The sequence below is a fragment of the Rattus rattus genome, chromosome 5 (assembly GCF_011064425.1).
Source record: "Rattus rattus isolate New Zealand chromosome 5, Rrattus_CSIRO_v1, whole genome shotgun sequence".
NCBI lineage: Eukaryota > Metazoa > Chordata > Mammalia > Rodentia > Muridae > Rattus > Rattus rattus.
The window spans coordinates 46,829,762-46,856,269 of NC_046158.1; the positions used below are offsets into that span (position 1 = coordinate 46,829,762).

General features: G+C 44.1%; 1 protein-coding gene across 1 annotated transcript in view; it reads right to left on the reverse strand.

The window, feature by feature from the left end:
* Nucleotides 1–26,508, reverse strand: part of Lrp2 (LDL receptor related protein 2) — a 155,444-nt gene that overhangs the window by 97,599 nt on the left and 31,337 nt on the right. The window contains exons 2-10 of the mRNA XM_032903435.1: nucleotides 25,640–25,747; nucleotides 23,877–23,999; nucleotides 22,047–22,163; nucleotides 10,826–10,936; nucleotides 10,441–10,554; nucleotides 8,530–8,646; nucleotides 7,554–7,703; nucleotides 6,205–6,324; nucleotides 455–583 (exon numbers count right to left, since the gene is read on the reverse strand). Of these exons, the coding sequence (XP_032759326.1) occupies nucleotides 455–583; nucleotides 6,205–6,324; nucleotides 7,554–7,703; nucleotides 8,530–8,646; nucleotides 10,441–10,554; nucleotides 10,826–10,936; nucleotides 22,047–22,163; nucleotides 23,877–23,999; nucleotides 25,640–25,747 (1,089 nt within the window). The remainder of the gene's footprint in view (nucleotides 1–454; nucleotides 584–6,204; nucleotides 6,325–7,553; nucleotides 7,704–8,529; nucleotides 8,647–10,440; nucleotides 10,555–10,825; nucleotides 10,937–22,046; nucleotides 22,164–23,876; nucleotides 24,000–25,639; nucleotides 25,748–26,508) is intronic.

Below are 26,508 nucleotides of genomic sequence, written 5' to 3' on the forward strand. Positions count from 1 at the left end.
AATATTTTTGCCTGTCATTAAAAATGACTGAAACTCAGCTGGTCAGTTCACACCTTTAATCCCAGCACTCAGGAGGCAGAGGCAGGTGGATCTCTGAGTTCAAGGCCAGGTTGGACTGGTCTACTGAGTAAGTTCCAGGACAGCCAGGGCTACACTAAGAAAAAACCCTATCTCTGGAATTAAAAAAAAAAACCTGAAATTCAAAGGCTTTCTGATGCTTGAGGCTTTAGTACCTACTACTGCAAAGGGAAGGCAGAGAAAAGTATTAGGAATGTTCACCATCTATATACCAATTGTTCCTTAATGAGTAATACACAACTAAGGCTTATCTTTGCTTCCAGGCCGAAAGGCTACCCGCACTCTGAGGTGATGAAGCCTTGCCATAGATACAGTGTTATTTCTTCTGCATCTGCTATAGAAAGAAGACACTCAGAGCTAGCGGCCGTGTACTCACAGGAGTTACTGGATTTGCAATGCTGCCCGCGCTCCAGGATATACCCTTCTTCACAGAGGCACTGATGACGGCCCTGTCGGTTTTCACACTTCTGGTCACAAATTCCCCATATCTGGCAGTCGTCGAAATCTGCCACGTGAGAGAAACACATTCATAGTCATGTTCATCGGCATTTCTTGGGGCTTCCCAGAAAGAAATATGGGATGCTATGTCCAGAAACGCCATTACGTCCATGTGCAGAGAAATATACAAAACAGAAGGCAGAAGCTTATTTCAAGAATGTTCTGGTCTCCAGGGAGGCTCACTTTTACAGGGGTTCATGGCACTGTACCCACAATGTTACTATGTCTCATTGTTAGTATTAATTAACATTGGCTTACAAGATGCATGCGTTTTGGCAAAAATACTTCCCTTCGTACCTATGTTTTCCCAATACTGCCCATGTGTCCCCTTAGCAACATATGTTGCTAAGCCTTGTCTGTCACACTTGAAGTCCTCAATATCTACATGGGACTACTGAATGCAAGAAACGTGAAGCTACAGGAATATTGACATTTGCCAGAAAGTTCTATTTGGGCAACATTATTTGTGAATTTGTAAGACGATCCCCCATAAAAATGGTCTGTGGCCGCAAATAAAGTATTGGGAATTTCTGTTTACCCAAGTGTCTTTGCTTTGAGGCCAAAGTCACAAGCAATATTAAAATTATCTTGTATATTCCTTAATCACTCATGCACTTAAAAAGTTGAATGTCCCTTACATAAAGGAGATACAGATGTCACACACAAAGGACAAAGAATTCTAATATGACACATACAACATTACCAGAGACTTCTTCACAATTGTAAGGTCCGAAGGATGCTCAAATTGTCCTAGCCTTGGCAGACTAGCACATTTAAATACTCTTCATGTCCATGACCTCTCTCTATCTAACTGTGAACAGCCGCCTAAGCCTCTGGCATTAGGAAAGCATATTGATTATACTTCCTTATTTGTTTGTTTATTCAATTTGGGCTCTTTGGAGACAAAGTCTCTATGTAGCCTATGTATGGCCGTGAACGTCCTCTGATGGCATTAAAGAGTGTTACTATGTGCAGATACCATCTATTTTGTGTGTGTGTGTGTGTGTGTGTGTGTGTGTGTGTGTGTGTGTGTATGCATTCCAGGGTATGTGTGTGAAAGTCAGGGGACAACTTGTGAGTTGATGCTTTCATTCTACCATATAAGTCCTTGGGATTGAACTCGAGTCATCAGGCTTGGAGGCAAGCACCTTCACCCACTGAGCCATCTCACAGGCCCACCATCTGATTCTGAGTCTGGAGTCAGAGAGCAGTCGGAGTAGGAATGCCAAACAGAAGAAACCAGAACTGGACGTCGGAGGCCCAAACGCCCTTCCTACCGCCCTGCTTTGAAGACATTTCAGATCTGAATAATTGTGTCAGGCTACTGCCATTTCCAGTAATGCATGCCATGTCCTTCGCCAGTACCCAAGATAGGACTACAAGACTGTGACTCAAAAGAAACCACAACCGGAAAGATTGTGCTATTTAGATCCCTAACTGTGAAAAATGAAGGCTAATTAAACATCTATCATCAGTCAAATAAGATACGAAAACAAAAGTGGGACGGGGCAGGGCGGGGGGAATTGTGAAACTATTCCATGCTGTGGAAACGCCTGAAATGAGAAGCAGCCTACGCATGTTCCCTTCATATCCATCTATGCCTCTTCCTTTCTTATTCTCTGCCCTCACTCCTAGCAGCAAATACTGCTTTGGCAAAATTCAAACACTACTTTTGGGCTGAAATCACCTCAGATAGCTCTGCCAGGCTGTGTGAAACCCTGCATGCTGGATGACCTCCCTGCCCTGACCCTGCCGCACAATGTCATTCTGTCAACAAACAGCGTGTCTTGTCAGTCAGAAACAATGAGCCCAGTAAACGGTTCCTGCAAGCCACAGAAACTACAGGTCAGAACGACCAAGGGCCAATGAATGGTGGAAAGACACCAGACTCCGTGTCAAGATTACCCCGTTTTATTCTTGATGTACCACCGAGGCATACAACGGAGAGACACGTCCAAGAAGGCACCCCCTCACCTCAAGTCAAGTAAGGAGTCAGCGAGTCAGCCATGCAGAGGGTGAAAACTACACAGAGGATTTATTGAGTTGAAATGCTTGAGAGAACAAACCAAAACAATTCTCCTGAAATCTCAACTCGGCTTAAACAAGCGTATATCTGGTTTCATAAAGTCCTGTGTTTAAACTAGGGTTCTCTTCACCCAGATTAAAAACAGTCATCTTTGAAACAAACAGCCTCAAAAGTAAATCGTGCAAACTTGAATTTTTGACAGGGAAGGTCACAGAAGAGGCCTCTGCAGGTGGCAGGGGGCCTTCCAGTCACAAAGGCCCTCAAATGTAGAGTGTTGAGCTTATCTGTAAATGAGGCTGTATGCAGGTCCCAGAAGGAGCTTGGGTGGGGGTGGGGCGACTGAAGGATGCCCGCTGAAATTTAAAACACGTCCACCACTGGTCAACCATGGCGGCTCCTATTGTGCATCTGACTGAATGTGTTTGGTAAACCCGAAAAACAAACAACTGGCAGCCCCATGAGTCTGGTTTTCCGAATCACATCATTAGCAGGCTACGTGTAAAAACTACAGAACTCAAAACACCTTCCAAAGTTAAAAACGGAAGAGACGCGAGTCTCTGACGTTTGTTCAATTAGCTCCTGTAGAGACCAGCCTCAGTTCAGAGTTGTATATTGGGAGGACAGGAAATGGCTATGTTGAAGGAGAGAAAAGGCACAGGAACAGGTTGTGGGCGGCACAGGACAGGGCACACTGTAAAAGTAAGTCTCTTGCTGAAAAGACTTCATGGCTTATCAAGTTTCCACTGCAAGACAGTTGACACTCCACCCCCATCCCCTCACAACCCTCATCCCCCACAACCCCCACATCCTACAATCCCCACCCCCACAATCCCCACCCCCATAATCCCCACCCCCACACACAACCCCCACATCCTACAATCCCCACCCCCACAACCACCACCATCCCCCCACATCCTACAATCCCCACCCCCACAATCACCACCCCCCACAATCACCACCTCTCCTAAACCCCACCCCCCACAGTCCCCACCCAACCGCTTGCTTTGGGGATTGTGAAAGAAAAAAAGGAGAGCTGATGTAATACTGAGAGCGTGGCTTCTGGTATTTCTCTTGGAATTCCTTTTCTCCTGAGAGAAAGGGGAAAAGCCTAGACGGGAAAGCCCGGGAATGGGATTGGCAGCGCGCTGGCAAACCAGGGGAGCAGAGACGCCTGACCCTTGCCAAAGACAAAGGGGCAGTCTCACCCCACCGATGAGCACCGCCCCCTGGCAAACGGAATGTCACTCACAGAGGGATGCCAGGGGACATGGGCAGGGCTTCCGGAGTTAGATGGAGAAGTCCACCTGCCAGACACTTGAGGATGCACCTATGTGGGTGGTTTAATCCTTGACTGCACCCCAGTGCAATGAGCATAAACGGGAAAACATCTCCGTCTCAGAGAACAGTTCATCTACAAAACGTCTTCCCGTTATTAGAATCCTGGATGGTTGCCTATAATAGTTTAGACTTTTCTCAGACTCTAGGTGACAGGCATGAACCACAGCGTCTTCTGTAGACCAGGTTAGCCTCAAACTCACTATCCAGCTAAGTCCTCACCTTCCTGCCTCCCTTCCCCAAATGCTAGGTGTGAGACATGGGGAGACCCATCTTATTTTAATACTTAAGACTAAATAAATATAGTTACTTAAGATAGTTAAGCCATAGGCACACCTTAGGATATGGTCCTGATATTTAAAAAGTTAAAATTGGAGGTATATGGTAGTGCATGCCTATAATCTAAGAACTTGGTAGGCAGAGGCAAAGAAGGGGCAGAGGCAGGGGAAAAAAAAAAAAAAAACTACTGCATTCCTTCCGATATCACCAGAATATCTTCCTTGGATTATTTTACTGAACATAAAAAAAGACAGCACACCAAGCCTGCTACCCTAGTTCTCAGTAACACTGAGAAAGTTTCTCAAGACTCCAAGTTAGGTGAGAGTCACAGAAACCTGGCATCCTGAGTTCAGTCCCCAAACCGCCATAACCACAAAACTGAACTCTGCCCTCCACATGTGCCCTGTAGTAACCCCCCTGACCCACCAACACACTAATATGAAATGATGGCTTTTTTAATATTTTAATACAAAATCTAATTTCACTTTCATACTGCCTTGTCATGAAATTTAATAAAAAGTTTTTTTTTTCAAATTGAATTTGCAAATGTATCCAAATGGCCTTCTGCCTATAGACAGTTACTAAGGCCAACTACATTCAAAAAAGTGCAGCTATGTTCCAGCCCAATGCTGACAATAAAAACTGAATAGCTTCATTTGGTTTATCCAAATTCAGTATATTTTTTAAACAAATTGGAATAAAAAGTTAGAATCTTTTTCAGAATACTTTCCTGAGGGGTATGTGTGTGTGTGTGTGTGTGTGTGTGTGTGTGTGTGTGTGTGTGTGTGTGTGTGTGTGTGACGCACATGCCATAATTAGTGTGGGCAAGTCGGGGGCCAACCTGCGAGTATTGAGTCTCCCCTTCCACCGCAGGGTCTGAGAACTGAACGCAGCAGCAAGCACTCCAACCTGATGAACGTTAGTCCTTTAAAAGGCTTCCTTGTGTCTATTTTCAGTGTTTAAAATACAGCATGGCTCTCGACCCCAGCTTATGTTAATATGCAAGTATGGGAATGGGTTTGAAAGGCTATGAAAAGGAGACCATGAAAGAGGGAGGGGGTGTTATTGTAGAGGGGTAGGCGGGGAAGAGAGCAGTAAGTGGTCAGGGAGAGGGAGGGAAGGAGGGTGGAGGGGAATCAGCAAGAACACATTCTGTCTGAAAATGCTAGACTCCAAGCCCACACTGTTTATGCTGACTAAAAAACAAGACAGATACTGACCCAGAATTGTTCCTGTTTAGAAGAACTGCAGAAACAAAAATGGAGAAGAGATTGAGGGAAAGGCAGTCCAGTGACCAGCCCAACTTAGGATCCATCTCAAGCGGAGGCCTGACTCTATTAATGATGTTATGATGTGCTTACAGACGGGAGCCTGGCATGGCTGTCCTCTAAGAGGCTCTACCAGCAGCTGACTGAGACAGAGGCAGACACACCCAATCACTGGACTGAAGTTGGGGAAGAATTAAAGACCAGCAATCTCAACTAACCCAGACCCTAGGAGCTCCCAGAGACTGAGCCACCGACCAGGAGCAAACATGGGCTGGTCTGAGGACCCTGGCACATATATAGCAGATGTCTGCCTGGTCTGGCCTCAGTGGAAGAAGATGCAGTCAATCCTTGAGAGGCTGAGGTCCCAGGGAAGGAGGAGGTTTGGTGGGGGGTGAGCACCCTCTCATAGGCAAGGGGGAGGAGGAATGGGATGAGGAATTGTGTGAGGGAGGACGGAGGGGGAGTGGGTGGGTCAGGCAATGACTAGAATGTAAATAAATAAAATAATTAAAAAATAACAGACAGCCAGCACAGCCAGGTCATCTAAATATTTCCAAAAAAAAGCAAGTCAGGGGTGAACAGGTCCCTCTCACTAGTCACCTCCGCGCTCCAGCTTGTCACCTCCCAAAAGCCTCAGGGCTAGAACCACCCAGGCTTCAGAGTTGGCAGTTTCTTTAGTACGCTCTGATGAAACCCTTGGTCTTCCAAGCTGACACTTACCAATGCAAGTACGGCTGTCATTGCTGTTGATAATATGACCTGGGGGGCAGAAGCATTCTCCTCCAAATGGCGTCTGATGGCATTGGTACTCACAGTTTAAGACGGAGCAGACACCCATACCTAAACAGAGAAGGCAAGAAACGGCTAACTGGATGGACCCTGGACCAGACTAGTTTACCTAATAACTTCCATATAGGAAAACCCAATCAGCATGCAGTACAGCAAGAAAACCGGCTGCCTCTTGCGATACTATGTAGCGAATGCTTTGTTTCTGTTAAACCTCTTTTTCTTTTAATATTACAACTGCTGTTATGCGTAGGTATAAAAGGCTACTAACTCCATTCATGAACAATCAGGTCAAGCTTTGGTAGTTCTGACAACGGCTGACTTCCAATAGTAGCCTTTCAGGAGATTAGTTTTGTTTGTTTGTTTTTCTGTTAATATCTCTTTTCTAAACTTTGACTGCTGATTATATAACATTTGTTTATTCTGAAGCTTTCATACTAAATCTTTCCAAATGGAACGGAAGGACTTTTAGATATGACAAGTATTGGGGGAGAGGGGAATCCTTGGAGTTTAGAATTACATGTGCTTATCTGTGAAATCACCGACTGAGTTAGTGTTCAAATGATGAGGGCAAGTTCAAATCTGTCTCTCTTTGAGATGTGAGATGCTCCCAGAATTGGGCTGACTGGGGGTGGGGAGGAGAAAAAAAGGGTGCCTATATACCAAATAGCTATTATATAGACTATTACCTATATATGTCATCACCTATCCTAAGAACCACTAGAAGACAACATACACCCTAGGAATCAGAAGCTTGTCTTAATGTAGCCAAATAAGACCAGTATAAGATAAGACATCAAATATATGGGACAGGACAGATGGCAAAGTTCAGTGGGTAGGGCATTTGTATAATATAATACTCATAAATCTTTATGTCTGAGCCCTAGTATCACACACACAAAAAAAACTCCCATGTTAAAGTCATCATAATTGATACTAAAACCACTTTCCCTATTAGTGTGTACTTTTGTTCCACTCTGTCCTCACGAAAATGACATGCTGTGGTCAATACATTAGCAAACATGATGCTTTCAGAGACTTAAAAATGTTCAAACGATAGGTGGGTCTACTCCCCACCATCGTGAAACCATGTGTGGGTTAGCATGAAATGCCAGTGGGCTGGTGTAGGCAAGACCCGCCATGAGACATCATAAATGTTTGTCAATGAAGCAACTGAACTGAGGAATTGTGTTGTGCAAATGCCAACTGATTTTCTCTGCGTTTGAGTCTGTCCTAGAAGCATTGCTATCAGGAAGCAAGACATATGCAGTTCCCACACTCACCACAGGTTCTTCCACTTGTGACATTGTTCTCATCCTCTCCTTCTGGACAGTCGGGAACTCCATCGCAAACTTTATCAATTGAGATGCATCGTCCAGACCCAGGACACGCCCATTCTCTTGGGTAACACCTACGATGACTCTGGTTACTTTCTGAAAGGGAAGGAAAGAGTTATGGGCCACCCTACAGATTTGACACTCTTAATAATCCATGACTAAAAGAAGATATGGCCCAGGTGAGAAACAAAAATCCAAACAACCTAATTGTTGGAATAAAGGCTACCACCAGCCTTTACTGAGACACTATGAGATCAAATGCCAACTATTTTAAATGCCGCATTTTCTGAATGTGCAGTGAGAGGCACCTGCTGTGTATAGTGGACGTTAGGTAGAACTGTTGTTAAGACTGCTAGTGACTGCAGAGTGCATACCAGGGGCAATGCCCTTCCCAAATGATAGTTGGATAGGAAGTCGCTTGTACCTGCCCATCCTGAGTTCCAACCCCAGGCTCCCAGCGTGGCCCAGCCTTCATTGATTCAGAGTCGAAACTCAGACTACCACAGGCTAAGGCATTTTTAAAGGCCCTAACACTGCCTTTTCCCTCTTTCCCCTGGTTTACGATTTTTACATCTGTAAAACAAGTAGCCTTGAAGGAAAAAGAAAGGGTGGGGCTGGAGCCATGGCTCAGTGGCTGCTCTTCCAGAGGTCATGAGTTCAATTCCCGGGAACCACGTGGTGGCTCACAACTATGTATTATGGGATCTGATTCCCTCTTTTGTCAAGCAGACAGACATACAGGAAGACAGAACACTCATATACATAAGTAAATAAATCCTTAAAAGAAGAAAGGTATTTCCCTTAATAATGGGAAGGAGAGGCTTAATTAATTGATGTTGTTACTGCTGGGTTCTGGGGTTGCCTCCTTTTAACCTCTAAGGGAGGGAAATGATTCTAGGTAGGAATCTCCTCTAGTCCTTACCACATCCATCTTCATCACCAGAATCTTGGCAGTCGTCATCTCCATCACAAACCCAGTTCTGGTTGATGCATTGGCCATTGGAGCAAGTGAACTGGTGACCTCCGCAGGTGTCATAGTCTGGAAGAGAGCAGCAGAGCACTGTGTAGTTGGGGGTACTGTTTCCCTAATTGGTTCTGGATTGTGTCAATAAAAAAGGCAGAAGCCAATCACTGGAAGAGGAAAAGGCGGGACTTCTGGGTCCCAGGGGGAAGAAGAAAAGGGATCAGATGGAGGATTCAGAGCAGGTGATCGAGCAGAGGAAGCGACACTGATAATTTGCAGCCTCTGTCAGCAGCGGAGGCCAAGAAGGATGGGGCAGGATATTCTTCGCCCAGCCATTGAATTATCTAGATAGTTTTAAAATATTAAGGCTGTAGTGTTTTCCATCCACGGCAACGAAGGTGAGCAGGAGAAAGGGCACAGCTGGGGCGGCCATTGGCGGCTTGGCAGCGCTAGAGCTGGCTGTGAGATGATTGGTCAAGGGAAAAGCATCAGCTGGCAATTGGTGGAGCTGAGTGAAGTAGGCGGCCGCTGATCACAGAACCTGGCCGGAAGCGCCGACCTCTCGAGAAAGAGCAAAAAATTACACACAACAGAGCACTACAAAGGCACAGTCCCTGGGAAAAATCAAAGTGTTCATTCTGCCTGCGTGGCACTCCTAGGAACTGAAGCGTCTGCACCAGTTTGAGCATTAGTATCTTGGCAAACATGAAGAAGAAAAGGAAGAGAAGGAAAGAAAGGAAGAGGAAAATGAGGAAAAACAAGAAGTATTGGAACCGCCATCTTCACCCAATCACTCGGAGTCACCCACTCCATGATGCCTCAAACTTTTTAATTCACTCTCTGAAATAATGTCCATGTTCCAAGACCTAGATCCCAGTACAACAGGGAGATGGGGCACCAGCCAATCAAAGCAGAAGAGAGATTCTACACGGCAAATGACCCCAGGAAAGATGGGGAGTCACGGGAGCTGATAAAACTCTTAGCGTGTTTTCTCTAACTTTACAATATCCCAGGAAAAGTAGTTCAGAGTACAGCTATGACACAGACCTATTTCCTGGGTCAGATGGAAAGAAGCAGACAGTGAAAGTCATTCACAGCAACCATAGGAACCTTCTGACCTGCTAACTTAAATAGGAGGGCTTTCAAAATGCAAGAATAGTGTTAGCGGGGGTTGGGGGCTCAGTGGTTTGCCTAAAGGCCCTGGGTTGGTCCCCAGCTCCGGAAAAAAAAAAAAAAAAAAAAATAGTGTTAGCAGGAAACACTCCTCTCCCTCAAGTTCTACTATCAAGATCAGAGTCTTCACCTTGCGGTGGTGGGAAACACCTTTAATCCCAGCACTCCGGAGACAGAGGAAGGTGGGTCTCTGTGTTGGAGGCCAGCCTGGTCTACAGAGTGAGTTCCAGGACAGCCAAGACTACACAGGGAAACCCTGCCTCAAAAAAACAAAAATAAATAAATAAAAAATTAAAAGATCAGAGTCCTATGATATATTATGACACTGTCACAAAGGATGTAGGGAAGAATGCAAGTGACTATTGACAATTCTTCACCTCTACTAAGATCAGTGGAGTATAAAGGAACGCAGGTCAAGCAATACTAATAAGGTTGGAATAATAGCTCTTCCGTTAACTTCTGGCTTCTTCTGCCAAACAGAGACTTCTTTTGAGACAAAAAAAAAAAAAAAAAAAAAAAAAGTGGTATGTTAGTGCAGGTTGATGTCCTTATGCAGGTGAAGGCAAGCCTAGGCAGACTCGAGGGAACCCGTCGTGCCCATTTTTAATTATACCACAACATGTTAGTATTTGGGTGAGGAAGAAGTACCCCTTATCACATCTGATCACATGACCCAACACAAGGAAATCACCGTACTGCAATTGTGCTCATCGCTGTTATCTTCACAGTCATTGTCATGGTCACAGACGTAGGCGCGAAGGATACACTCTCCACTGCCACATTCAAATTCTTTTTGCGAACACAGGGTAGCTGGGGCACGAGGTTGGAACGAGAAAGAAAATGAGATCGTTTCAATTCAGTTGTCACCATCTAATTTCATTGGAGGATCCTACCTCATATTTTAAAAGTGACTTATTAGGCAGCAGGGTGCTGATACAACCAGTTGGTGGTTGATTTCAAACAACTAATAGAGATTCAGTAGGCACCGGCTTGGGAAGCAATGTATGTATACATTGGTTCCTCTCAAATTGGTATAAGCCAGCCTCAACTTGCCACCGTCTCGTCAGTGGATAGGACTTACTGCAGTTAGCTTCGTCCGAGGAATCCCTGCAGTCAACTTTTTGGTCACACCTTTGACTCGTGTTATAGCAGGCTCCATTGGCACAAGTAAGTTGATCACATGTTGGATAATCTTTAAGAAAAAAAAAATAGCCAGCAAACCTTAAATAAAGGCATCCTTTTAATGAACATTTCCTGAGACACTGCCCTATGCTAGGCATTGAATATGAGACGGTCCCTGACCTCCGGGAGACAGAGTGAGGGAAAGGAGCATTAATCAAATAATGCCACAAGCAGTCAATGACATACGGATATGCAAATCTCCAAAACTTCACCGTAGGAAGTTACGGGAGCCAAGAGATAGCTTTTGAGATAAAAGCTGAAGAATTAGAAAATATATAATGATTCAGAATAGAATGTCCGCCTACACAATACATATCACGTTCTAGAAACTCATGAACTGTTAATACATGTTCTGGGACGTGAAGGGCCACTTCTCCCATTGGAGGGGAAGGGAACAAGTCTGAATGTCAGACCTTGGCCAACGGCAGAGAAGACAGCCAGTTAGTATTTACTCAACGTGCCTGCTCCGTCACCGCATATGAATAACTACCACAGAGTAGAGGGTCCTAAGAAAATAATGTCTAGTAAACCGCTGTGAAAAGCCTAATTGCTCCCCAAGCACAAATCACTGTCATCCCTTGGTCTCCATGGAGACTTATATAAAATAATGTGGATTTGTGCATAAGCTGTACCTATCCTCCCACACAGCTCACATATCTTTAGGTTGTTTATGATTCCTCACATAATGCAAATGCCTGCAAACACACATCACCCTGTTATTTAGCGTGATAACAAAGGGAAGTCTCTACCTTCACTACAGATGTCTGCCATCTTGAAGCCAGCCGAGTCCACAACTGTGAACACACACACGCATACACACACGCATACACACGCATACACACACACACACACACACCTCAAGATTAACTAGATGCTTGACATGGTTTTCTGGGTCACAGAAGAAAATCAGAATGTCCAATAGAGGGAGGGCATGGTGTATGTCTGCCATGTTTCTCCAGATTTGAACATGTATCCTTCATGACACACATCTGATTGTCTGTTTTAGTCCTCACATAATGACACCCTTTAGTTCACTGATCCCGCCTTACTTAGGATCTTGGAATCGGGAATTAGAATAACACTCTGTGTACTGAAAAAAAAATGCTTATTATCAACCAGGAAAGGTAGCTCAGAACTGTAACGTCAGGAAGCTAAGGCAAGAGGACTATTATAAGTTAATAAGTCTGACCTACATAGTAAATTCTAGGCCCCCCTGAGACACATCATAAAACTCTGACTCAAAAGAGGGGAGAGGGGGCTGGAGAAATGGCTCCGTGGTTTAGAGTTCATCCAGAGGTCCTGAGTTCAATTCCCAGCAACTACATAGTGGTCGTAACCATCTATAATGGGATCCAATTCCCTCTTTAAAAAGATATATATACACACACACACACACACACACACATATATGTGTGTGTATATGTGTGTATGTAATGTATATGTATATATATGTAATGTATATGTATATGTTACATATATGTGTGTAATATATATATATGATCCTCTACTTCAGTTGCCCTATAATGCCCTATAATGCTATAATGACTTAATATTTTTTATATAGTCCTTCACACCAGTACGGTCTCCTCCATGGTCCGATTGTCTCTCTCATTGAGGATAATTTCCCTGGTGACTCTCTGGTTGTCTTCCGTTCTATTTTTTAACCAAGGAAATGGCAAATCTCAAAGGAAGGATAGCACTTCCCCAGCTTGAGGCTAAAATTGTACTGTAGAACCAACTTGAGGTTTTACAAGCTTAAGATATGCTGTATAATACCTTGGATGATCACATCAAGCAAAAGCGAGGCACAAAACCTTGCTAAACTGCATTCAGCTTGTCTTGTGTTAAAGATAACCTTTCAAATAACCTTCTCCCAGTTTCCATCCCCAGTTTCCAGCAGTTCAAAAGTAGGCCGGTAAGTGTCCTTGCATTTTTAAATTTCCTAAGTTACTTGCAGTCACTCAGTCACATGACTTCAACAGAAGGCTCTTCACTAGGGACCTCAGTAGCTTCAACGTAAAATGAAATTGTCCTAGGTACCAGCAGCTCACTGAAGTGAATGACCATGCCCTTTATACCTTATATGAGAAGTGGACAGCCACAGGGAACACTTTTTGTGCCCTAGGGAAGACTAGGAAAGGAAGCCTTTGTGAGAAGAAAGATTCCCCACACTCCCATGCAGCCGGCGTCTTGGTGACCACCATGTGTACCTGCAACTATGTAACATCTCGGGGCTCATGAATGATCATGTATGCATCTTGGGGCTCAAGAGCTAGAAGGATCCACAAACTCTAAAAAAAAAAATGTGGTCCACCTGTACGTTACCAGAAATAGCATATTGGTGGAACAAAGGCCACGACTCAACATGTGGTCATGTCCGGCACACAATGTATGAGCCTATTGCTTTGAAAAAGTATTCTAAAGGCTAACACACAAAGGGGTGGGGGATTGGGAAGATGGCTCCATGGTTAAGAGCTCTGGCTGGTCTCAATACCCAACACCAGCTCAGTACCAACATGGTAGCTCGCAACTGTCTGGAACTCCAGTTGCAAGGGATCTAATTGCCTCAACACCGACATACTGCAGGCAAACACCAATGCACATAAAATAGAAACAAATTAAAGAAATAAGCAGTAAAAAGAGGTTGAAGAACACGTGGGACCTTTGTCCAGAAGAATGCAGAAGAACAAAGAAAAGGAGTGTGGTTGTGCTGTCAGGTGACACCGTCTGCTCGCTGTCTGGGAGCTTCTACTCCTGAAAACCGGTAAGACGAAACATCAAAACACAGGGCGTTTTAAAATAGTTTAGTAAAATTTTAAATTTGTTCTGAACTTTATTTTGCAATAGCCCCAAACTGAATTCATCCTGAGACCAGTGCTCTCCTCTCATTATGGGGATGCCACACTCTAGGAAAGTGCCTTTAATGGGCTACACAACTCTGTTTATTAATTCTGCCTTCCAGAGATGTACGAGGCCAGGTGAGATCCTCACTCAATTCCCTCCCCCTCGCCCACCCCACACCATTTGCCAGATAGTTCCAGGAGTTAACATGTTATCTAGCCTTCTAAGAGCAGCATCAAGCCGAGGAAGCCAGCCCTCTGCCACAGATAAGCCACCTGTCAGGGGGGGAATTTATTTGGGTTTGGGTGTGACTACCATATTTGAGGTGACTGTTATGGCTAGGAAGGACCTGGAATCAATGTGCTGGGCAGGGCTCTTGTTTTTGCCAACCGTAAAACTTAAAGAAGAGTTAACTCAGCATCCACTGACAAGGCTCTTTCCCAGCAGCTCACAGGGCCAGCTTGATGCCATCAGGGTGGTATCAGGACGGCCAGAGGTCAGCTCTCCCAATAAGGAGCAAAAGTCTATTGTCTCCATCTACGCTGATAATGAATCTCTCTCAAAAAAGAGGACAGGTACCCACCCCCAAAACCTATATACCTTCTGACCTTTTCTGTGTGTAATTTGTGGTACATCCCCCTTCAGATATCCACCCATAAGTAACAGTTCCAAATTGCTGAAAATGTTAAGGAGTTTCAAGCTAATCTAGGAACAGAAAGTCATAAACAGGTGAGTTTCCCATTGGCAAGCCTGCACCTAACCTTACACTGTTTTCATCACAAAGCAAAGCCACCCAATGACCACAGTGTCTTGCAGAATTGTCAAGTGAAATGTGAGGGAACAAGAAACACTTCAGATCACCAGCTGCTTCCCAAGCCTTGTTCAGGGACCAATTAACTAAGACAAAATTGTCACACTTCCTCACACCACACACCGCTCCTTCTGTTTCCTCCTATCCCAGTGGAGTGACTTGTTCCCACAAACTGACATATGCCACAAAATACACGACATTGTGCTCCCTCTTTAATGATTTTGTTTTGTGCAAGAAATTTTGATGCCGTAGTTCTATTTACATAATCAAGGAGGACCAGGCTTGATGACACCTGCAGGGGCAGACAGATCTAGGAAGCCAGCTCGGTCTATTTAGTGAGATACAGGACAGCCAGGACTAAAAAGTAAAGCAAGCCTGCCCCAAACAAAACAAAACAAGAATCAAGGAGGAAGCCATCTGAATACAGCCAAGTACCTGAACCTCTAGGAATGGAATTATTTACCCCAGAGAAGACACAATTCCAAGTCACCAGTCTTCATTATCAGAATTCTATCTCCACAGGGTTTTAGACCCCCTATCTGGGAGGCAGAGGCAGGTGGAGGAGTTGAGGCCAGCCTGATCCACACAGTGAATTTCAGGTAAGCCCAGGCAAGAAGAAAGGAAGGAAAGGAAGGAGAGAGAGATGGAGAGAGAAACTAATTATAAAGAGAAGGCATCTTCAGGGCATATCAAGAACACTAAAGCTCACTGGGAAATGGTGACCCACCCTTTAATCCCAGCACTCAGAAGGCAATGTCTCAGAGTTCTGTAGGCCACCTTGGTCTACGGAGTTCCTGGACAGCCAGAACTACAGATAGAGAATGAAAAGAACAGAGAAAAGAGAAAGAAGAGGGAAGGGAGAAGAGGGAGGAGGAGGAGGAGGAGGAGGAGGAGGAGGAGGAGAGAGAGAGAGAGAGAGAGAGAGAGGGCGCAAATAAGTTACTGATCTGCAAGTCCAGCCAGATACCTGGGCTCTTCTAAGATCTTAGAGTCATTCTTTTACTTAATGTCTTGTACTCTGCTCTCAAACAGGCTGATCAGAGGGGTGTAATGATTTACCATAAAACGTTTACTAGTTTGACTGGTAAACCCAGCATTCCATCAGGAGTTCAACCCCGAAAGCTAAATAAGCAAATATCACCATCAACAACAATATATTGAAAACTAGGTCCCAGGAACAAAGTTATTCAATATGCATGGATTTGCTTTTCCCAGGGGGTGAACACCTTTCTCCATTTTATAGATGAGAAGCCTGGAGCATCCAAGACACTGAGGAATAATTGGTAAACTGGAGAGCCAGAATTCAAATTCAAGCAGTCTGGTTCACAAGGTTTTCAAATAAATAGGCAAAAAAAGAAAAAATTACACAAAAGAAGGATCATGAATGGAGTGGCAATAGAAAAAAAATTCAAATCCCAATACTCCAGCAGGATGCAAGTTCAAGGCCAGTCAGGGCTACAGAGTGAATTCCATATTAGCCTGGGCTACAGAGTAAGGCAGACCAAAGGGAGGAAGGAGGGGAGAGAGGAAGGAGAGAGGGAGGAAGGAAGGGACAGAGGGACAACTCATGGCAATGAGGTTTCTTCCTCTCAACTTCCCAGGAAGTTGAGGCCAACTCCACAGTCGGTCCCATAGCATATTCTATAAAGATGTCAATTTGAAAGCTCCCAGTTCCCATCTAGGCTCTAGATACACATCATCGAGATGCAGTGACCCGAGATTAGACTCAGAAATGTGCCTGAGAAGAAGCCCTCCTTCCACCTACACACAAACCAACGTGCAGCACACGCTCTAATACAAGAGTAAACGCTCCAGAGTGCAAAAGAACAAAATGCCCTCATAGGACACGTGCACAAATGTTAACATACAATGTATTCAGTGGTCCCGTCCCAATATAGAAGGAACAATGAATGGGGCTGCATATTGTCAGAATCAACCAACACCTAGGTCCTATTCCTAGCTCCTCCTCATGCAATTTCCGGTGGCCAGCTGCACCCCAGAATTGTAAAACTGATATAATAAATGATAATTATTTCAGATTACAAGTACCAAGGCACTTTAGATGGAGCTATGTGATAAAATCCCTACTCTTGTGGAATTCTCATTCTGTTTGAGGCAGTGGAGTAACGGACGGCAACACGAACGCTATCGAGAACAAATAGAGCAGTGTACACACAGAAGGAGAATTATGAAAAAGAGCAGAGTGAAATAACAATGACTCCTTAATAAGAGATGATTGACCAAGAACTGTTAGGTATAACAAAATGTTGGTGACCTGGGGACATTGACAAGTGTCTTCCCGGAAGTTGGATTGGCTGCAGGCAAGTAGGGGCTATACAGTGATACCACGTTGAGAGAAACAGAGACAGAGAGACAGACAGAGACAGAGAGCAAGAGAGAGGCTTTGTTGTGACGGGATAGAGAAATTGGGCAACGGCTCACTGTGATCTTAGACTCTTTATATAAAGATGTGACATATTTATAAAGTTCTCATTTGAAGCACACTTAATAAGAGATTTATCTTTTCTCTCTTTTTTTTCTCAAATTTCAGGACGCAGAATGCTGGCTCGGCGTGAGAATGCTAAGCAGGTACAACTGTGCTGGGCTATGCGTGCCAGGGTCGCCTGAGAGGGCTCATTGGGCAGCCTATTGTGGGCTGAGGAACAGTGCGTTCTTCTCGAGAGCCCTCACCGTCCAGAGCGACTCAAACTGTCTTCATTACTGCCTCCCAACTGCGGCCCCAGCTGGAGATTCCGCAGTTAGAAAAAATGTTTAAATTCTGAAGAGAAAGTCAATAGAAATGAACCGTCAGGGACAAAGCAACCCCAGTTGCAGGCAGACCAAATACCTCTGCTTACCAGCAAGAAAGCCTCCATTGTAAAAGGGATTTTGCCCTTTCTTTAGCATTCCTAAGTAACAAAAGAGAGGGCTGCAAACCCACGATAATTAGCGATAGTTTTATTCACACCAAAAGCGTTCCTATCTGGTGCTCAATAAAACAAAAATAATCTTTTTTTTTTTTAACCTCCCTGAAAACGGCTACTATTTTTAAGCCACCGAAAGTCACTTCAGTATATTAAATGAATGGCCCATAATTGGTGCATTGTTCTGATGTTTATCTAAGACTCTGCATGAGTGGTTTTGCTTGATGCTAATCCCATTACAAGGAAAATGGACTGCAGTTTTGAATCTTTCTGGTTCCTTTAAAGAGAAGAAATGGGGAAGCTGTTTAATATCAGATGCCATTCATTTTACAGATGAGTAATAAAACACCGGTGTGAGTGGGTGGGGTGGGGGTTGGGGGGAGCCTACAACTATTTCAAAGCTTTTAACATAGGTAGAAATAGTCCTCGATGTGTAGAATAGTCAAAAGGACCTAAGGTGTACAAAAATCTAGCAGGCAAAAAAGCCAGAGGCATTAAGTAGGTCTTATGCCATAGGAAATTTGTATTGGTGAGGAGGGGTGCAGGAGGCCTGGCTTCAAACTCGAGTTCCTCCTGCCTCAGCCTCCCTAGTTCTGGGATCACAAACATGTCTCTTCAATGCCTATGTCTTACTTGACTTTACAAACGATCCCAGGTTTGGGACCTTAACTGTTCTGCCCAAGCCATCCTCAGCTTCTCCGCCTCCTTAAGAATACTCCTGCACACCGTTCTTCGTTCTGGAAAAGAATCTCTGGAATGGATACAAGGTGTTCTGTCTCTCAGGGCAATGTGTTGCCTTTAGAAACTTGAAAGGCTAGGGATCATGACACAGAGGTCTGGTCTCACTGGCAGAACTACAAATAACAGAACCAAGCAACTTGGTCTTCAGATACTGGAGAAATAACTCCTCTGGGGCTTTTCTGACGTCCGTTACTGTCTGTGAGTGATTTCTAGGTATCTGACAGATCAAGATCCACTTATTTCTAAGAAAAGGGGAAGAAAAGCCATAATGATAAGCTTGTTTTGGGTTCATCTAAAAGCAATGACTGCAAGGAAAAAAAGGGGTGGGGGGTGCTGTCTGGTTTCTGGTGACGTCTCCTCTCCCTTAACCCTTGGTCACATAAGAACACTGATGCAGCTAGCAGCAGCTATGCATCCAAACCCACATTTAGGACAGCCAAGCATCACTGGTGAAATGGATCTCAGCCATGACTCTTACTAGCCACTGACACCACAGGCATACAGACAGCTTGGCACAGCTGTCAACAGAGGACTGTCGCTTTGCTAAGACACGCCCTTCCTGCAGGCCCAGGCATCTGTTCACTCTGACCACCATGCTGTCACTTTCAACTACAGCAGCAAGAGGGTGGCTTTGCTTCAGGAGACATCTGACAATCGCTGAAGACATTTAGGATGTCCTGAAGGAGACACACCACTGGCTTCTAACAGAAAGACGTTTCCTGCAGGACGTAGAGCAGTCTAGATTTCTCAAAAATCCTAGTGTCACAATTAGATCCAGCTAATTTCCAGAAGATCCAGAAGACAAAAAAAAAACAAGCAAAACAAACAAACAACAACAACAAACCCCACTGTGGTGAAGAACCAAGGATGCAAAGAACCAAATCCAGACTAGAAAATTCTAGGACAACTAATGTGGCTTCCTTCTATTCCTCCCCTCCTTCTTCTGAGTTTTGTTTACTTATGTGTAGCAGTGTTTTCATGAAAAATAAAATCTTCCACAGTAAAAAGCCATGAAGAATAACATTTTAAAATACAAACTATCAGCCAGATGTGGTAGCTTCTAATCCCAGTTCTCAGGAGGCAGAAGCAGGTGGATTCCTATGAATGAGGGGCAGCAGAGCTACATAGTGAGACCTTGTCTCAAAAGAAGAAAGAAAGAAAAAAGAAAGAAAGAAAGAAAAAGAGAGAGAGGAGGGAGGGAGGGAGGAGGAGGGAGGAAGAAAAGAAAAGGAAGGAAGGAAGGAAGAAGAAAGAAAGAAAGAAAAGGAAAGGAAGGAAAAGAAAAGAGGAAAAGGAAAAAAAAAAAAAAATAGCTATATACACTTCAAGACAATTTTATAAACTTTCATTCCTAATGCAAGACATAGAGACAGTAGTATGTTTCCAGCACTTTGGAAGACTAGGAGTTCAAGGTCACAGTAAGACTGAGGCCAGTCTGAGATGCAAAAGACAGCCGTGCCTTCACTGTTGGGCTGTGGATTGGACTCCTCCTTTAGAATCCCTGAGGACCTAGAGTGCCTGTTACACCAATTTACAGTGACTGCTGGGAAGCTGGTAGAGACCAGTTCCTTCTCTGCAAGAGGTCAAACACTCTTGTGGTCCCTATATACATCCATACTGGCTCTTTCCTAAAACATTTTTAAAAAAATTTTAACTACGTGTGTGTGTACTCGAGTGTGCATGTGTGTATGCACTTGTATATGCCCACTAGGTCAGAGGTACCGTATCCCCTGGTACTGGACTTACAGGCAGTTGTAAGCTGTCTGAAATGGGTGCTGGGAGCCGAAGGCACCATCGTTCCAGCCCTAAGGCAGATGAAAGCACTAACAAGGAAGTATGAAGGTTGCTAATTTCCTGATCTGTGAGAATTTAATACATAAAAGCAAATACAATTTCACAAAGGAGTCATTGCAAAACTCCTTACCTATGTGAGGTTTTACTGAAGGCTTTTTGTGCAGGCACTGAAGGGCTCCTACACGTCTCATTCCATAACCAGGGGTCTTGACTACAGACCTCTCTCCTTACCTCACCAAACACTTGCACTGAAAGAAAAATCTCCATCTCAAAGATTGATTAAGGTCTGGTGAGATGGCTCAGCAGATAAAGGCACCCGTTGCCAAGCCTAATGACCTGAGTTCAGTCTCCAGAACCCACATGGAGAGAACTCACCTCCCATACGCATGAGTGTGTGCGTGCGTGTGTGTGTGTGTGTGTGTGCGCGCGTGTGTGTGTGTGTGTGTGTGCGCGTGTGCGTACACAATGAAATTATTTAAAAATTCCTGCTCAGATATTTTACAAAGCCTGGTCCCTCCCCTTTATTCTCTTATTGCGGTTACTCATCATCCTCATATCTTAGCAGGTTACTCCCCCCCCCCATCCCTATCCCCTCAAAGATCCAAAGCAGTGTGGTTCTAGCTGATCCAGCCATGGCTGGAGGGTACTCCCATGGAAACACTCCACAGACTCTTAGCTGCCTTTTACTCTGTCAAAGTAGCATTCCTTTATTACATTTGGCATAAAGCGAGTTTTACACATTTGTAAATAAAGGAAAAAGACACTGTCCTGGTACTGTCTGGGAAATATGAGCCTTTCTCCTGGTAGTGGCCAGACTGAACCGGAAGACAAGCCGAGGCCTAGCACAGTACCTAGAACCTTTGAAGTTTTAGTTCCTTTATTTGCAGGAGACTATTATGCCTGCCCTGCTGTCCTAATGGCTGGGATTATGATGCTCAGAATTCACAAAATGCCACAATATGCCATAGGTCATCACTGTGTGGAAAGGGCCTATGGCTTGCTTCACAAAATACCAAGGCCTTGACTCATGAACACCCTGTATGTGGCATCCAGACACACATACACACACACACACACACACACACACACATATGCACGCATGCACGCACGCACACCTCTCTAAAATTGCCAGTGTCCAGTCAATTATATGCACAACATCCAAAATGAAACAGAATGACATTCCTGATCCTCCTGCCTCCCCGCTAGGATTACTGGGGTGGAGCACCACACCTGGTTTATACAGGACTGGGGATCCAATTCAGGTCATACTGCATGACAGCCACTCAACCAAATGAGTTGCAGCCCCAGCCCAAATGTCTGTATTTCTCACTGCATAACCCTGGCCAGCCTGAACTTGCTATGTAGACATGGTGGCTGGCCTGGAACTCATGAAGACCTGATTGTCTCTGCCTCCTTTTACACCCATTGCCTACCAGTTTGGTATAAATCTCTTTGCTTTTGTCATAGTATACCATGTAGCAGTTTCTCTTCTGACTGTTATAACTTATACATTGTATACAGAGAATACTATGATTTATATGTCTTACTTTGTGGCAATCAGTTACAAACTCATCTAAATAACTACCATTATACAGAAATACATTTTCAAAATGTAACTATTTTCCAAAGGAGTCTAGAAAACACAGAGTCCGCAAAAAGAGGAGAAACTGAGAAATTTTACCTCAAAACTTGACCAAGGCAATTTAATAAAACTATAGACTTTGACCAGAAATGGATTTTGCCCTCAATTATTCAATAAGCGTGGGGACTTCTGTTAATGTTTAAAAGTTTCTTACTTCAAAAAACTTGACATGCTAAGACAGGACAAACAGGATGTCTTGTTAAAGGAGGCTGCTATCAGACCATCACCCCTAATCCACAAAAGAATCTGCCAAAAGCTCTCAACAAGAGGCATATTGTAGGCATGTCTGTCCATCAACAAATCTAGGAGGTTGATTAAGATGCCGAAGGTGAAACCGAGCACTGTGCAAAGACTGAAGCAGACTCACGGCAGTTTCTCTCGTCAGAGCCGTCGGGGCAGTCGCTGACATGGTCGCACCTGTATTCGCTCGGAATACACTGACCGTTGGAGCACGTCATCTGCTGAGCCGAGCACGTGGTCCCAGCTGCGAAGAAAAGAGAGCTTTGTTCACAGTTACTACCAAATATAGGCGAGCCATTGACGTTTACCAAACATGATGATACTGGAGGGGAAGACAAAGACAAGCATAAAATGGATGTACACCTCACAGGAACACATGTAAAAGCAAAGTATTTCGCATTGTTGAGTACAACATAAATTTAAAAGGTATATGACAGAGGGTGAATAAAATATGGTATTGACCAAAGATTGGTAAGTAAAAGGGTAGGGAAATAATTCAGTAGCTAAGAGCATTTGCTGCTCTTGTGAAAGATCCAGGAGTCAATTTCCAGCACCCACATGATGGCTCACGACCACGCATGACTCCTTTTCCACAGGACCCAATTCCCTCGTCTGGTCTCCTTGGGCTTCTGCATGCACACAGTGCACACAAACTCATGCAGGTAAACACACATGCACATAAATGAATAAATAAATACCTTTAAAGAAGAAAACGGCAGCAGTGGCTCACAGGCACACAGGAAATACAGCCCGGGTGTCACAGGAAGGAGTAATAACACGTGACTATACAGTCAGAACGTGGAAGGGCAAGGTAGAGGCAAGAGGACCAGAGTTCCAGACCAGCCTCAGTGACTTTGCAGGGAACAGGAGATAGTGGTGTGTGGTGAGGGGGACAGCAAAGGCAATTTCCTCTCACACGGGAGGAGAATAGACAGGGACTGTTTACACACTTGGCGGCTGCGGGCGGGCAGCCAGCTGACCCAAATGGACAAAAGAGCGTCACACAACAAACATCTAGACAGCGTGCACAAAGACAGAAGGCTATGCTATGACCGGGAACTGCAAGCTTTCTGCCCCAAGAACATTTTAAGGGCCAGAAGGAAAGGCATGGGAGCACCACTGCTATCTCCAAGGAGGCCACTGGAAACTAAATCATGGCTGGCAAAAGGGTTTCATAGGATATTTAGTTTGGTTATTGTCATTTTGGTTTTTAGACAGTATCTCACTCTGTTACCCTGGTTGACCTGGAAAGCATTATGTAGCCCACATGGCCTCTAGCTCATGGCACTTCTCATGCCTCTGCTTAAGGTTATGTGCGGGCACACAATCTACTCAGACCTTTGCAGCCCTGTCTAGCAGCGGGCTGGCCACTCAGACGCCAAGCACACAATGAGCGGAGGGATGGAAATATTGCTGAGCCTCAGAAAGGTTCTAGGACAAATCGGCCAAGAACTGGTGAACTAGTGTGGTCGGTGAAAGAGAGGGAAGAATCAGGAATGACTTCTATGTTCCCAGAGCAGTTTCCAGAGAGACCGTGATTTCTTTCCCTGCCTATGGATGGCATCTTTCCTGCTACTCCTAGAAATTTATTTTAATAAAGTACAGGCAAAAGGATCTGGGACCTAAGCATAGCTTCAAGTCCTTACCAGCCCACAGAGCAGAGAATGACAGGACCATCCTGAGATAGGACTCACTCACGGCCACTATTTTAATTTTAATACTTCAGACTAAAGTCTGACAAGCTACCCAGTTCCAAGCCTCAGGGGTCTAAGTCTGTAGGATAGCCACACTTTATATAGCCATGAACCAGGTTACCAGCATGAGATTACCAACACATCACCAGAGAGTTTAAGGTCCAGTCCCCTATTGATAAAGAATCAGCTCTCTGTCACCTGCATACAGCAGACTCATTTGAGATGTCACAAAAACAGAAGAAAATCCCGCTCCAAACACTTACCACAATTTTGCTGTTCGTCTGCACCGTCCGAACAATCCTTATCCTCGTCACACACCCAGGAGCTAGGGATGCAGGTCCCCTCAGCAGGACACAGGAAAAGGCCTGATTCGCAGGACCTGGGAGCTGAAACAAAACAAGGTGGGGGGTGGGGATACGCAGGCAGACATCTACACCTCTGCCTGACAGAGTAACAGCAGTGCCTGAAGAGAATGTATATTAACTCTCATTGGACATGGCTGTTAGATCATCCCAGCAATGGCATCCAAACAGATAATCTCAAACCGAGAATAAAGTAAACATATATGCACACAATCTTACATTTCTAGCATCTAATAGTAAAGTGTCTCGGTGGATGGGAAAATAAGTGAAATTTGAAGAGAAACCAAGAGTGAAATAATTCTTTCCACATTTACTGGTTTTAGGAATTCGGGTGAGCTCTGAGCCTTAATGTCTGCATCCTAAAAGTGAAGTAAACAACGTGTGTAAAAGAGCCATGCTAGCTGTCATTGTCACAGGCACTGTGGATGTCATAGTCATAGGGCACTGAAATATCTGAAGACCTGGAGACTGTCCGTATATGCCTGCATCCTGGAATGCTCTTTGTGCATTCTGCCCCTCTTCTCCCGTTGCTTAAACAGTAAAAGCCCAGAAATCAAAGTGAATTAATATCATACAATCATGTCCTACAATATCATATGCCAAAACCATAGCTCTCTCTGTTATTCAAGGGACAATTCAGAAAATAAAAAGCATCACGGTCAACTAGGGACTACTAGGAATGAAAAAGTCACCAGGCTCTGCCCCCACTACGGAGGAACATCTCGCAGTCTGCAAGATCTACTTGTGTGTGGAAGTGTGAGGGGACCAGATCTTGTTCCTTCCTTCATTCCCATTCTAAATGCATCCCCAGAGCGTGATTCCTGCTTAAGTGTGCCATGGGGTGGTCAAACGCTCATGTTGTCTCCTGTCTTCCTGACTGGGATGATAACTATTGTCTGTTTACCTGTCAGAATGAAGGACTTGGCAGCCTAGTGACATCACCTATGACAAGGCAGAGCAAAGGACTTGAGGATTAAGGTTGAGGTCAGTGGCTTAAGAGGAGTGACCATGTCAACTGTAAGTGACTCAACTTCACTTCCCTACTCTGGGATCTACTCAGAACATTCTAGAGTTATTACAACATTATTGCTGAGCAATTATTATAATAACAATATATAAATATATTATTATTATAGCTATATGAAGAGATGTGTCAAAACGATTTAAAAGTCCATAGATAACTAAAGTAAATTTCAGATTTAAAATATTATGTTGTTTTACTTAGATTTTAAATAGCATTAAGACCAAACTAGCCATTGTGATGTGACGTTCTTTGTGATAATGCACAAGTTAATATATATATACATATATATATACACAGAGAGAGAGAGAGAGAGAGAGAGAGAGAGAGAGAGAAGAGGCTCTCCCTTTGTATAAACCACAGTAGCTCACATAAAATCTTGTGATTAACAAAATTTCTCAAAATTACAAGCAACAGTAATTTTCGAGTTTCAGAAAACCCAGTTTAAATTCATTCTCAGTCAAGGCTGCAGTGACAGGCTCACAGCAAGGACCTGGTGCAAACAAAGTGAGTGCTTCCCTCCAAAGGATGTAAAACTGATACTAATACCAGCTCAGCCCAGCCCAGCCCTGGATCTGCCGCTAAAGCACAGCCCTTCTCTCATTACGGCTGAGACCATACCCAGCCAAGCCTGGTCACTTACGACAGCCAATTTCATCTGTGTCATCCAAACAGTCTCTGGTCCCATCACACCTCCAGGACGCAGGGATACAGTATCCATTGTCACAGCGAAAATTCCCACTGCCGCATTCTGGAATAACAGAGAAACAAACATTGTTTCAAAACGTAAGCTATTGAGAGACCATGTCTCCAACAGGACGACAAACCTTTAGGACATGTCATTTGACTGGAGGCAAGGTGGGGAGGAGAAGCCATGATCAGAATGTGAGAAAAATATTTTCAATAAAAGAAAAACAAGATATTCTATGAAAGAAATACACAAGTAGGGACGAAATAAAAAAATATTCAACTCTTTAGAGCCAAAAGAATGCAAATTATGTGTAAAATTGGGAAAGCAATTTCACGCTGATAACATAAAAGGCATTTGTTTGGATGTCTGCAAGACGGTTGATTAGAGCACACCTTGACATGACCCGTCCAGGAAGCTATTTGACAGCATGTACCTTGCTGTTTAAAAACGTTTACTCTGCCAGGCAGGGTGGTGTATGCCTTTAATCCCAGCACTCAGGAGAGAGATTTGGGACATTTTTGGGGATTTTTTTTTTCCTTTTCCAAAGGAATTGATCAAAGAACAAATACTCATCAAGATTTGAAATAGTCTCATAACATTATTCATAATAAACTACAATATTCACAATTCAATATTCCTATCCAATACTCCAAGAAAATCTATGTTTTGGTGCATTAGGAATTCATGAAAATGTATTTAACTAAGACACAGAAGCAAGTGTTAGCCAGATGATTAGCATAGCTACCTCGTTGTTTGCTTAGCTATGATGTTTCAACCTGATTCCTTGTGACTCTTAGCTGACTATTCATTATTAAACCATA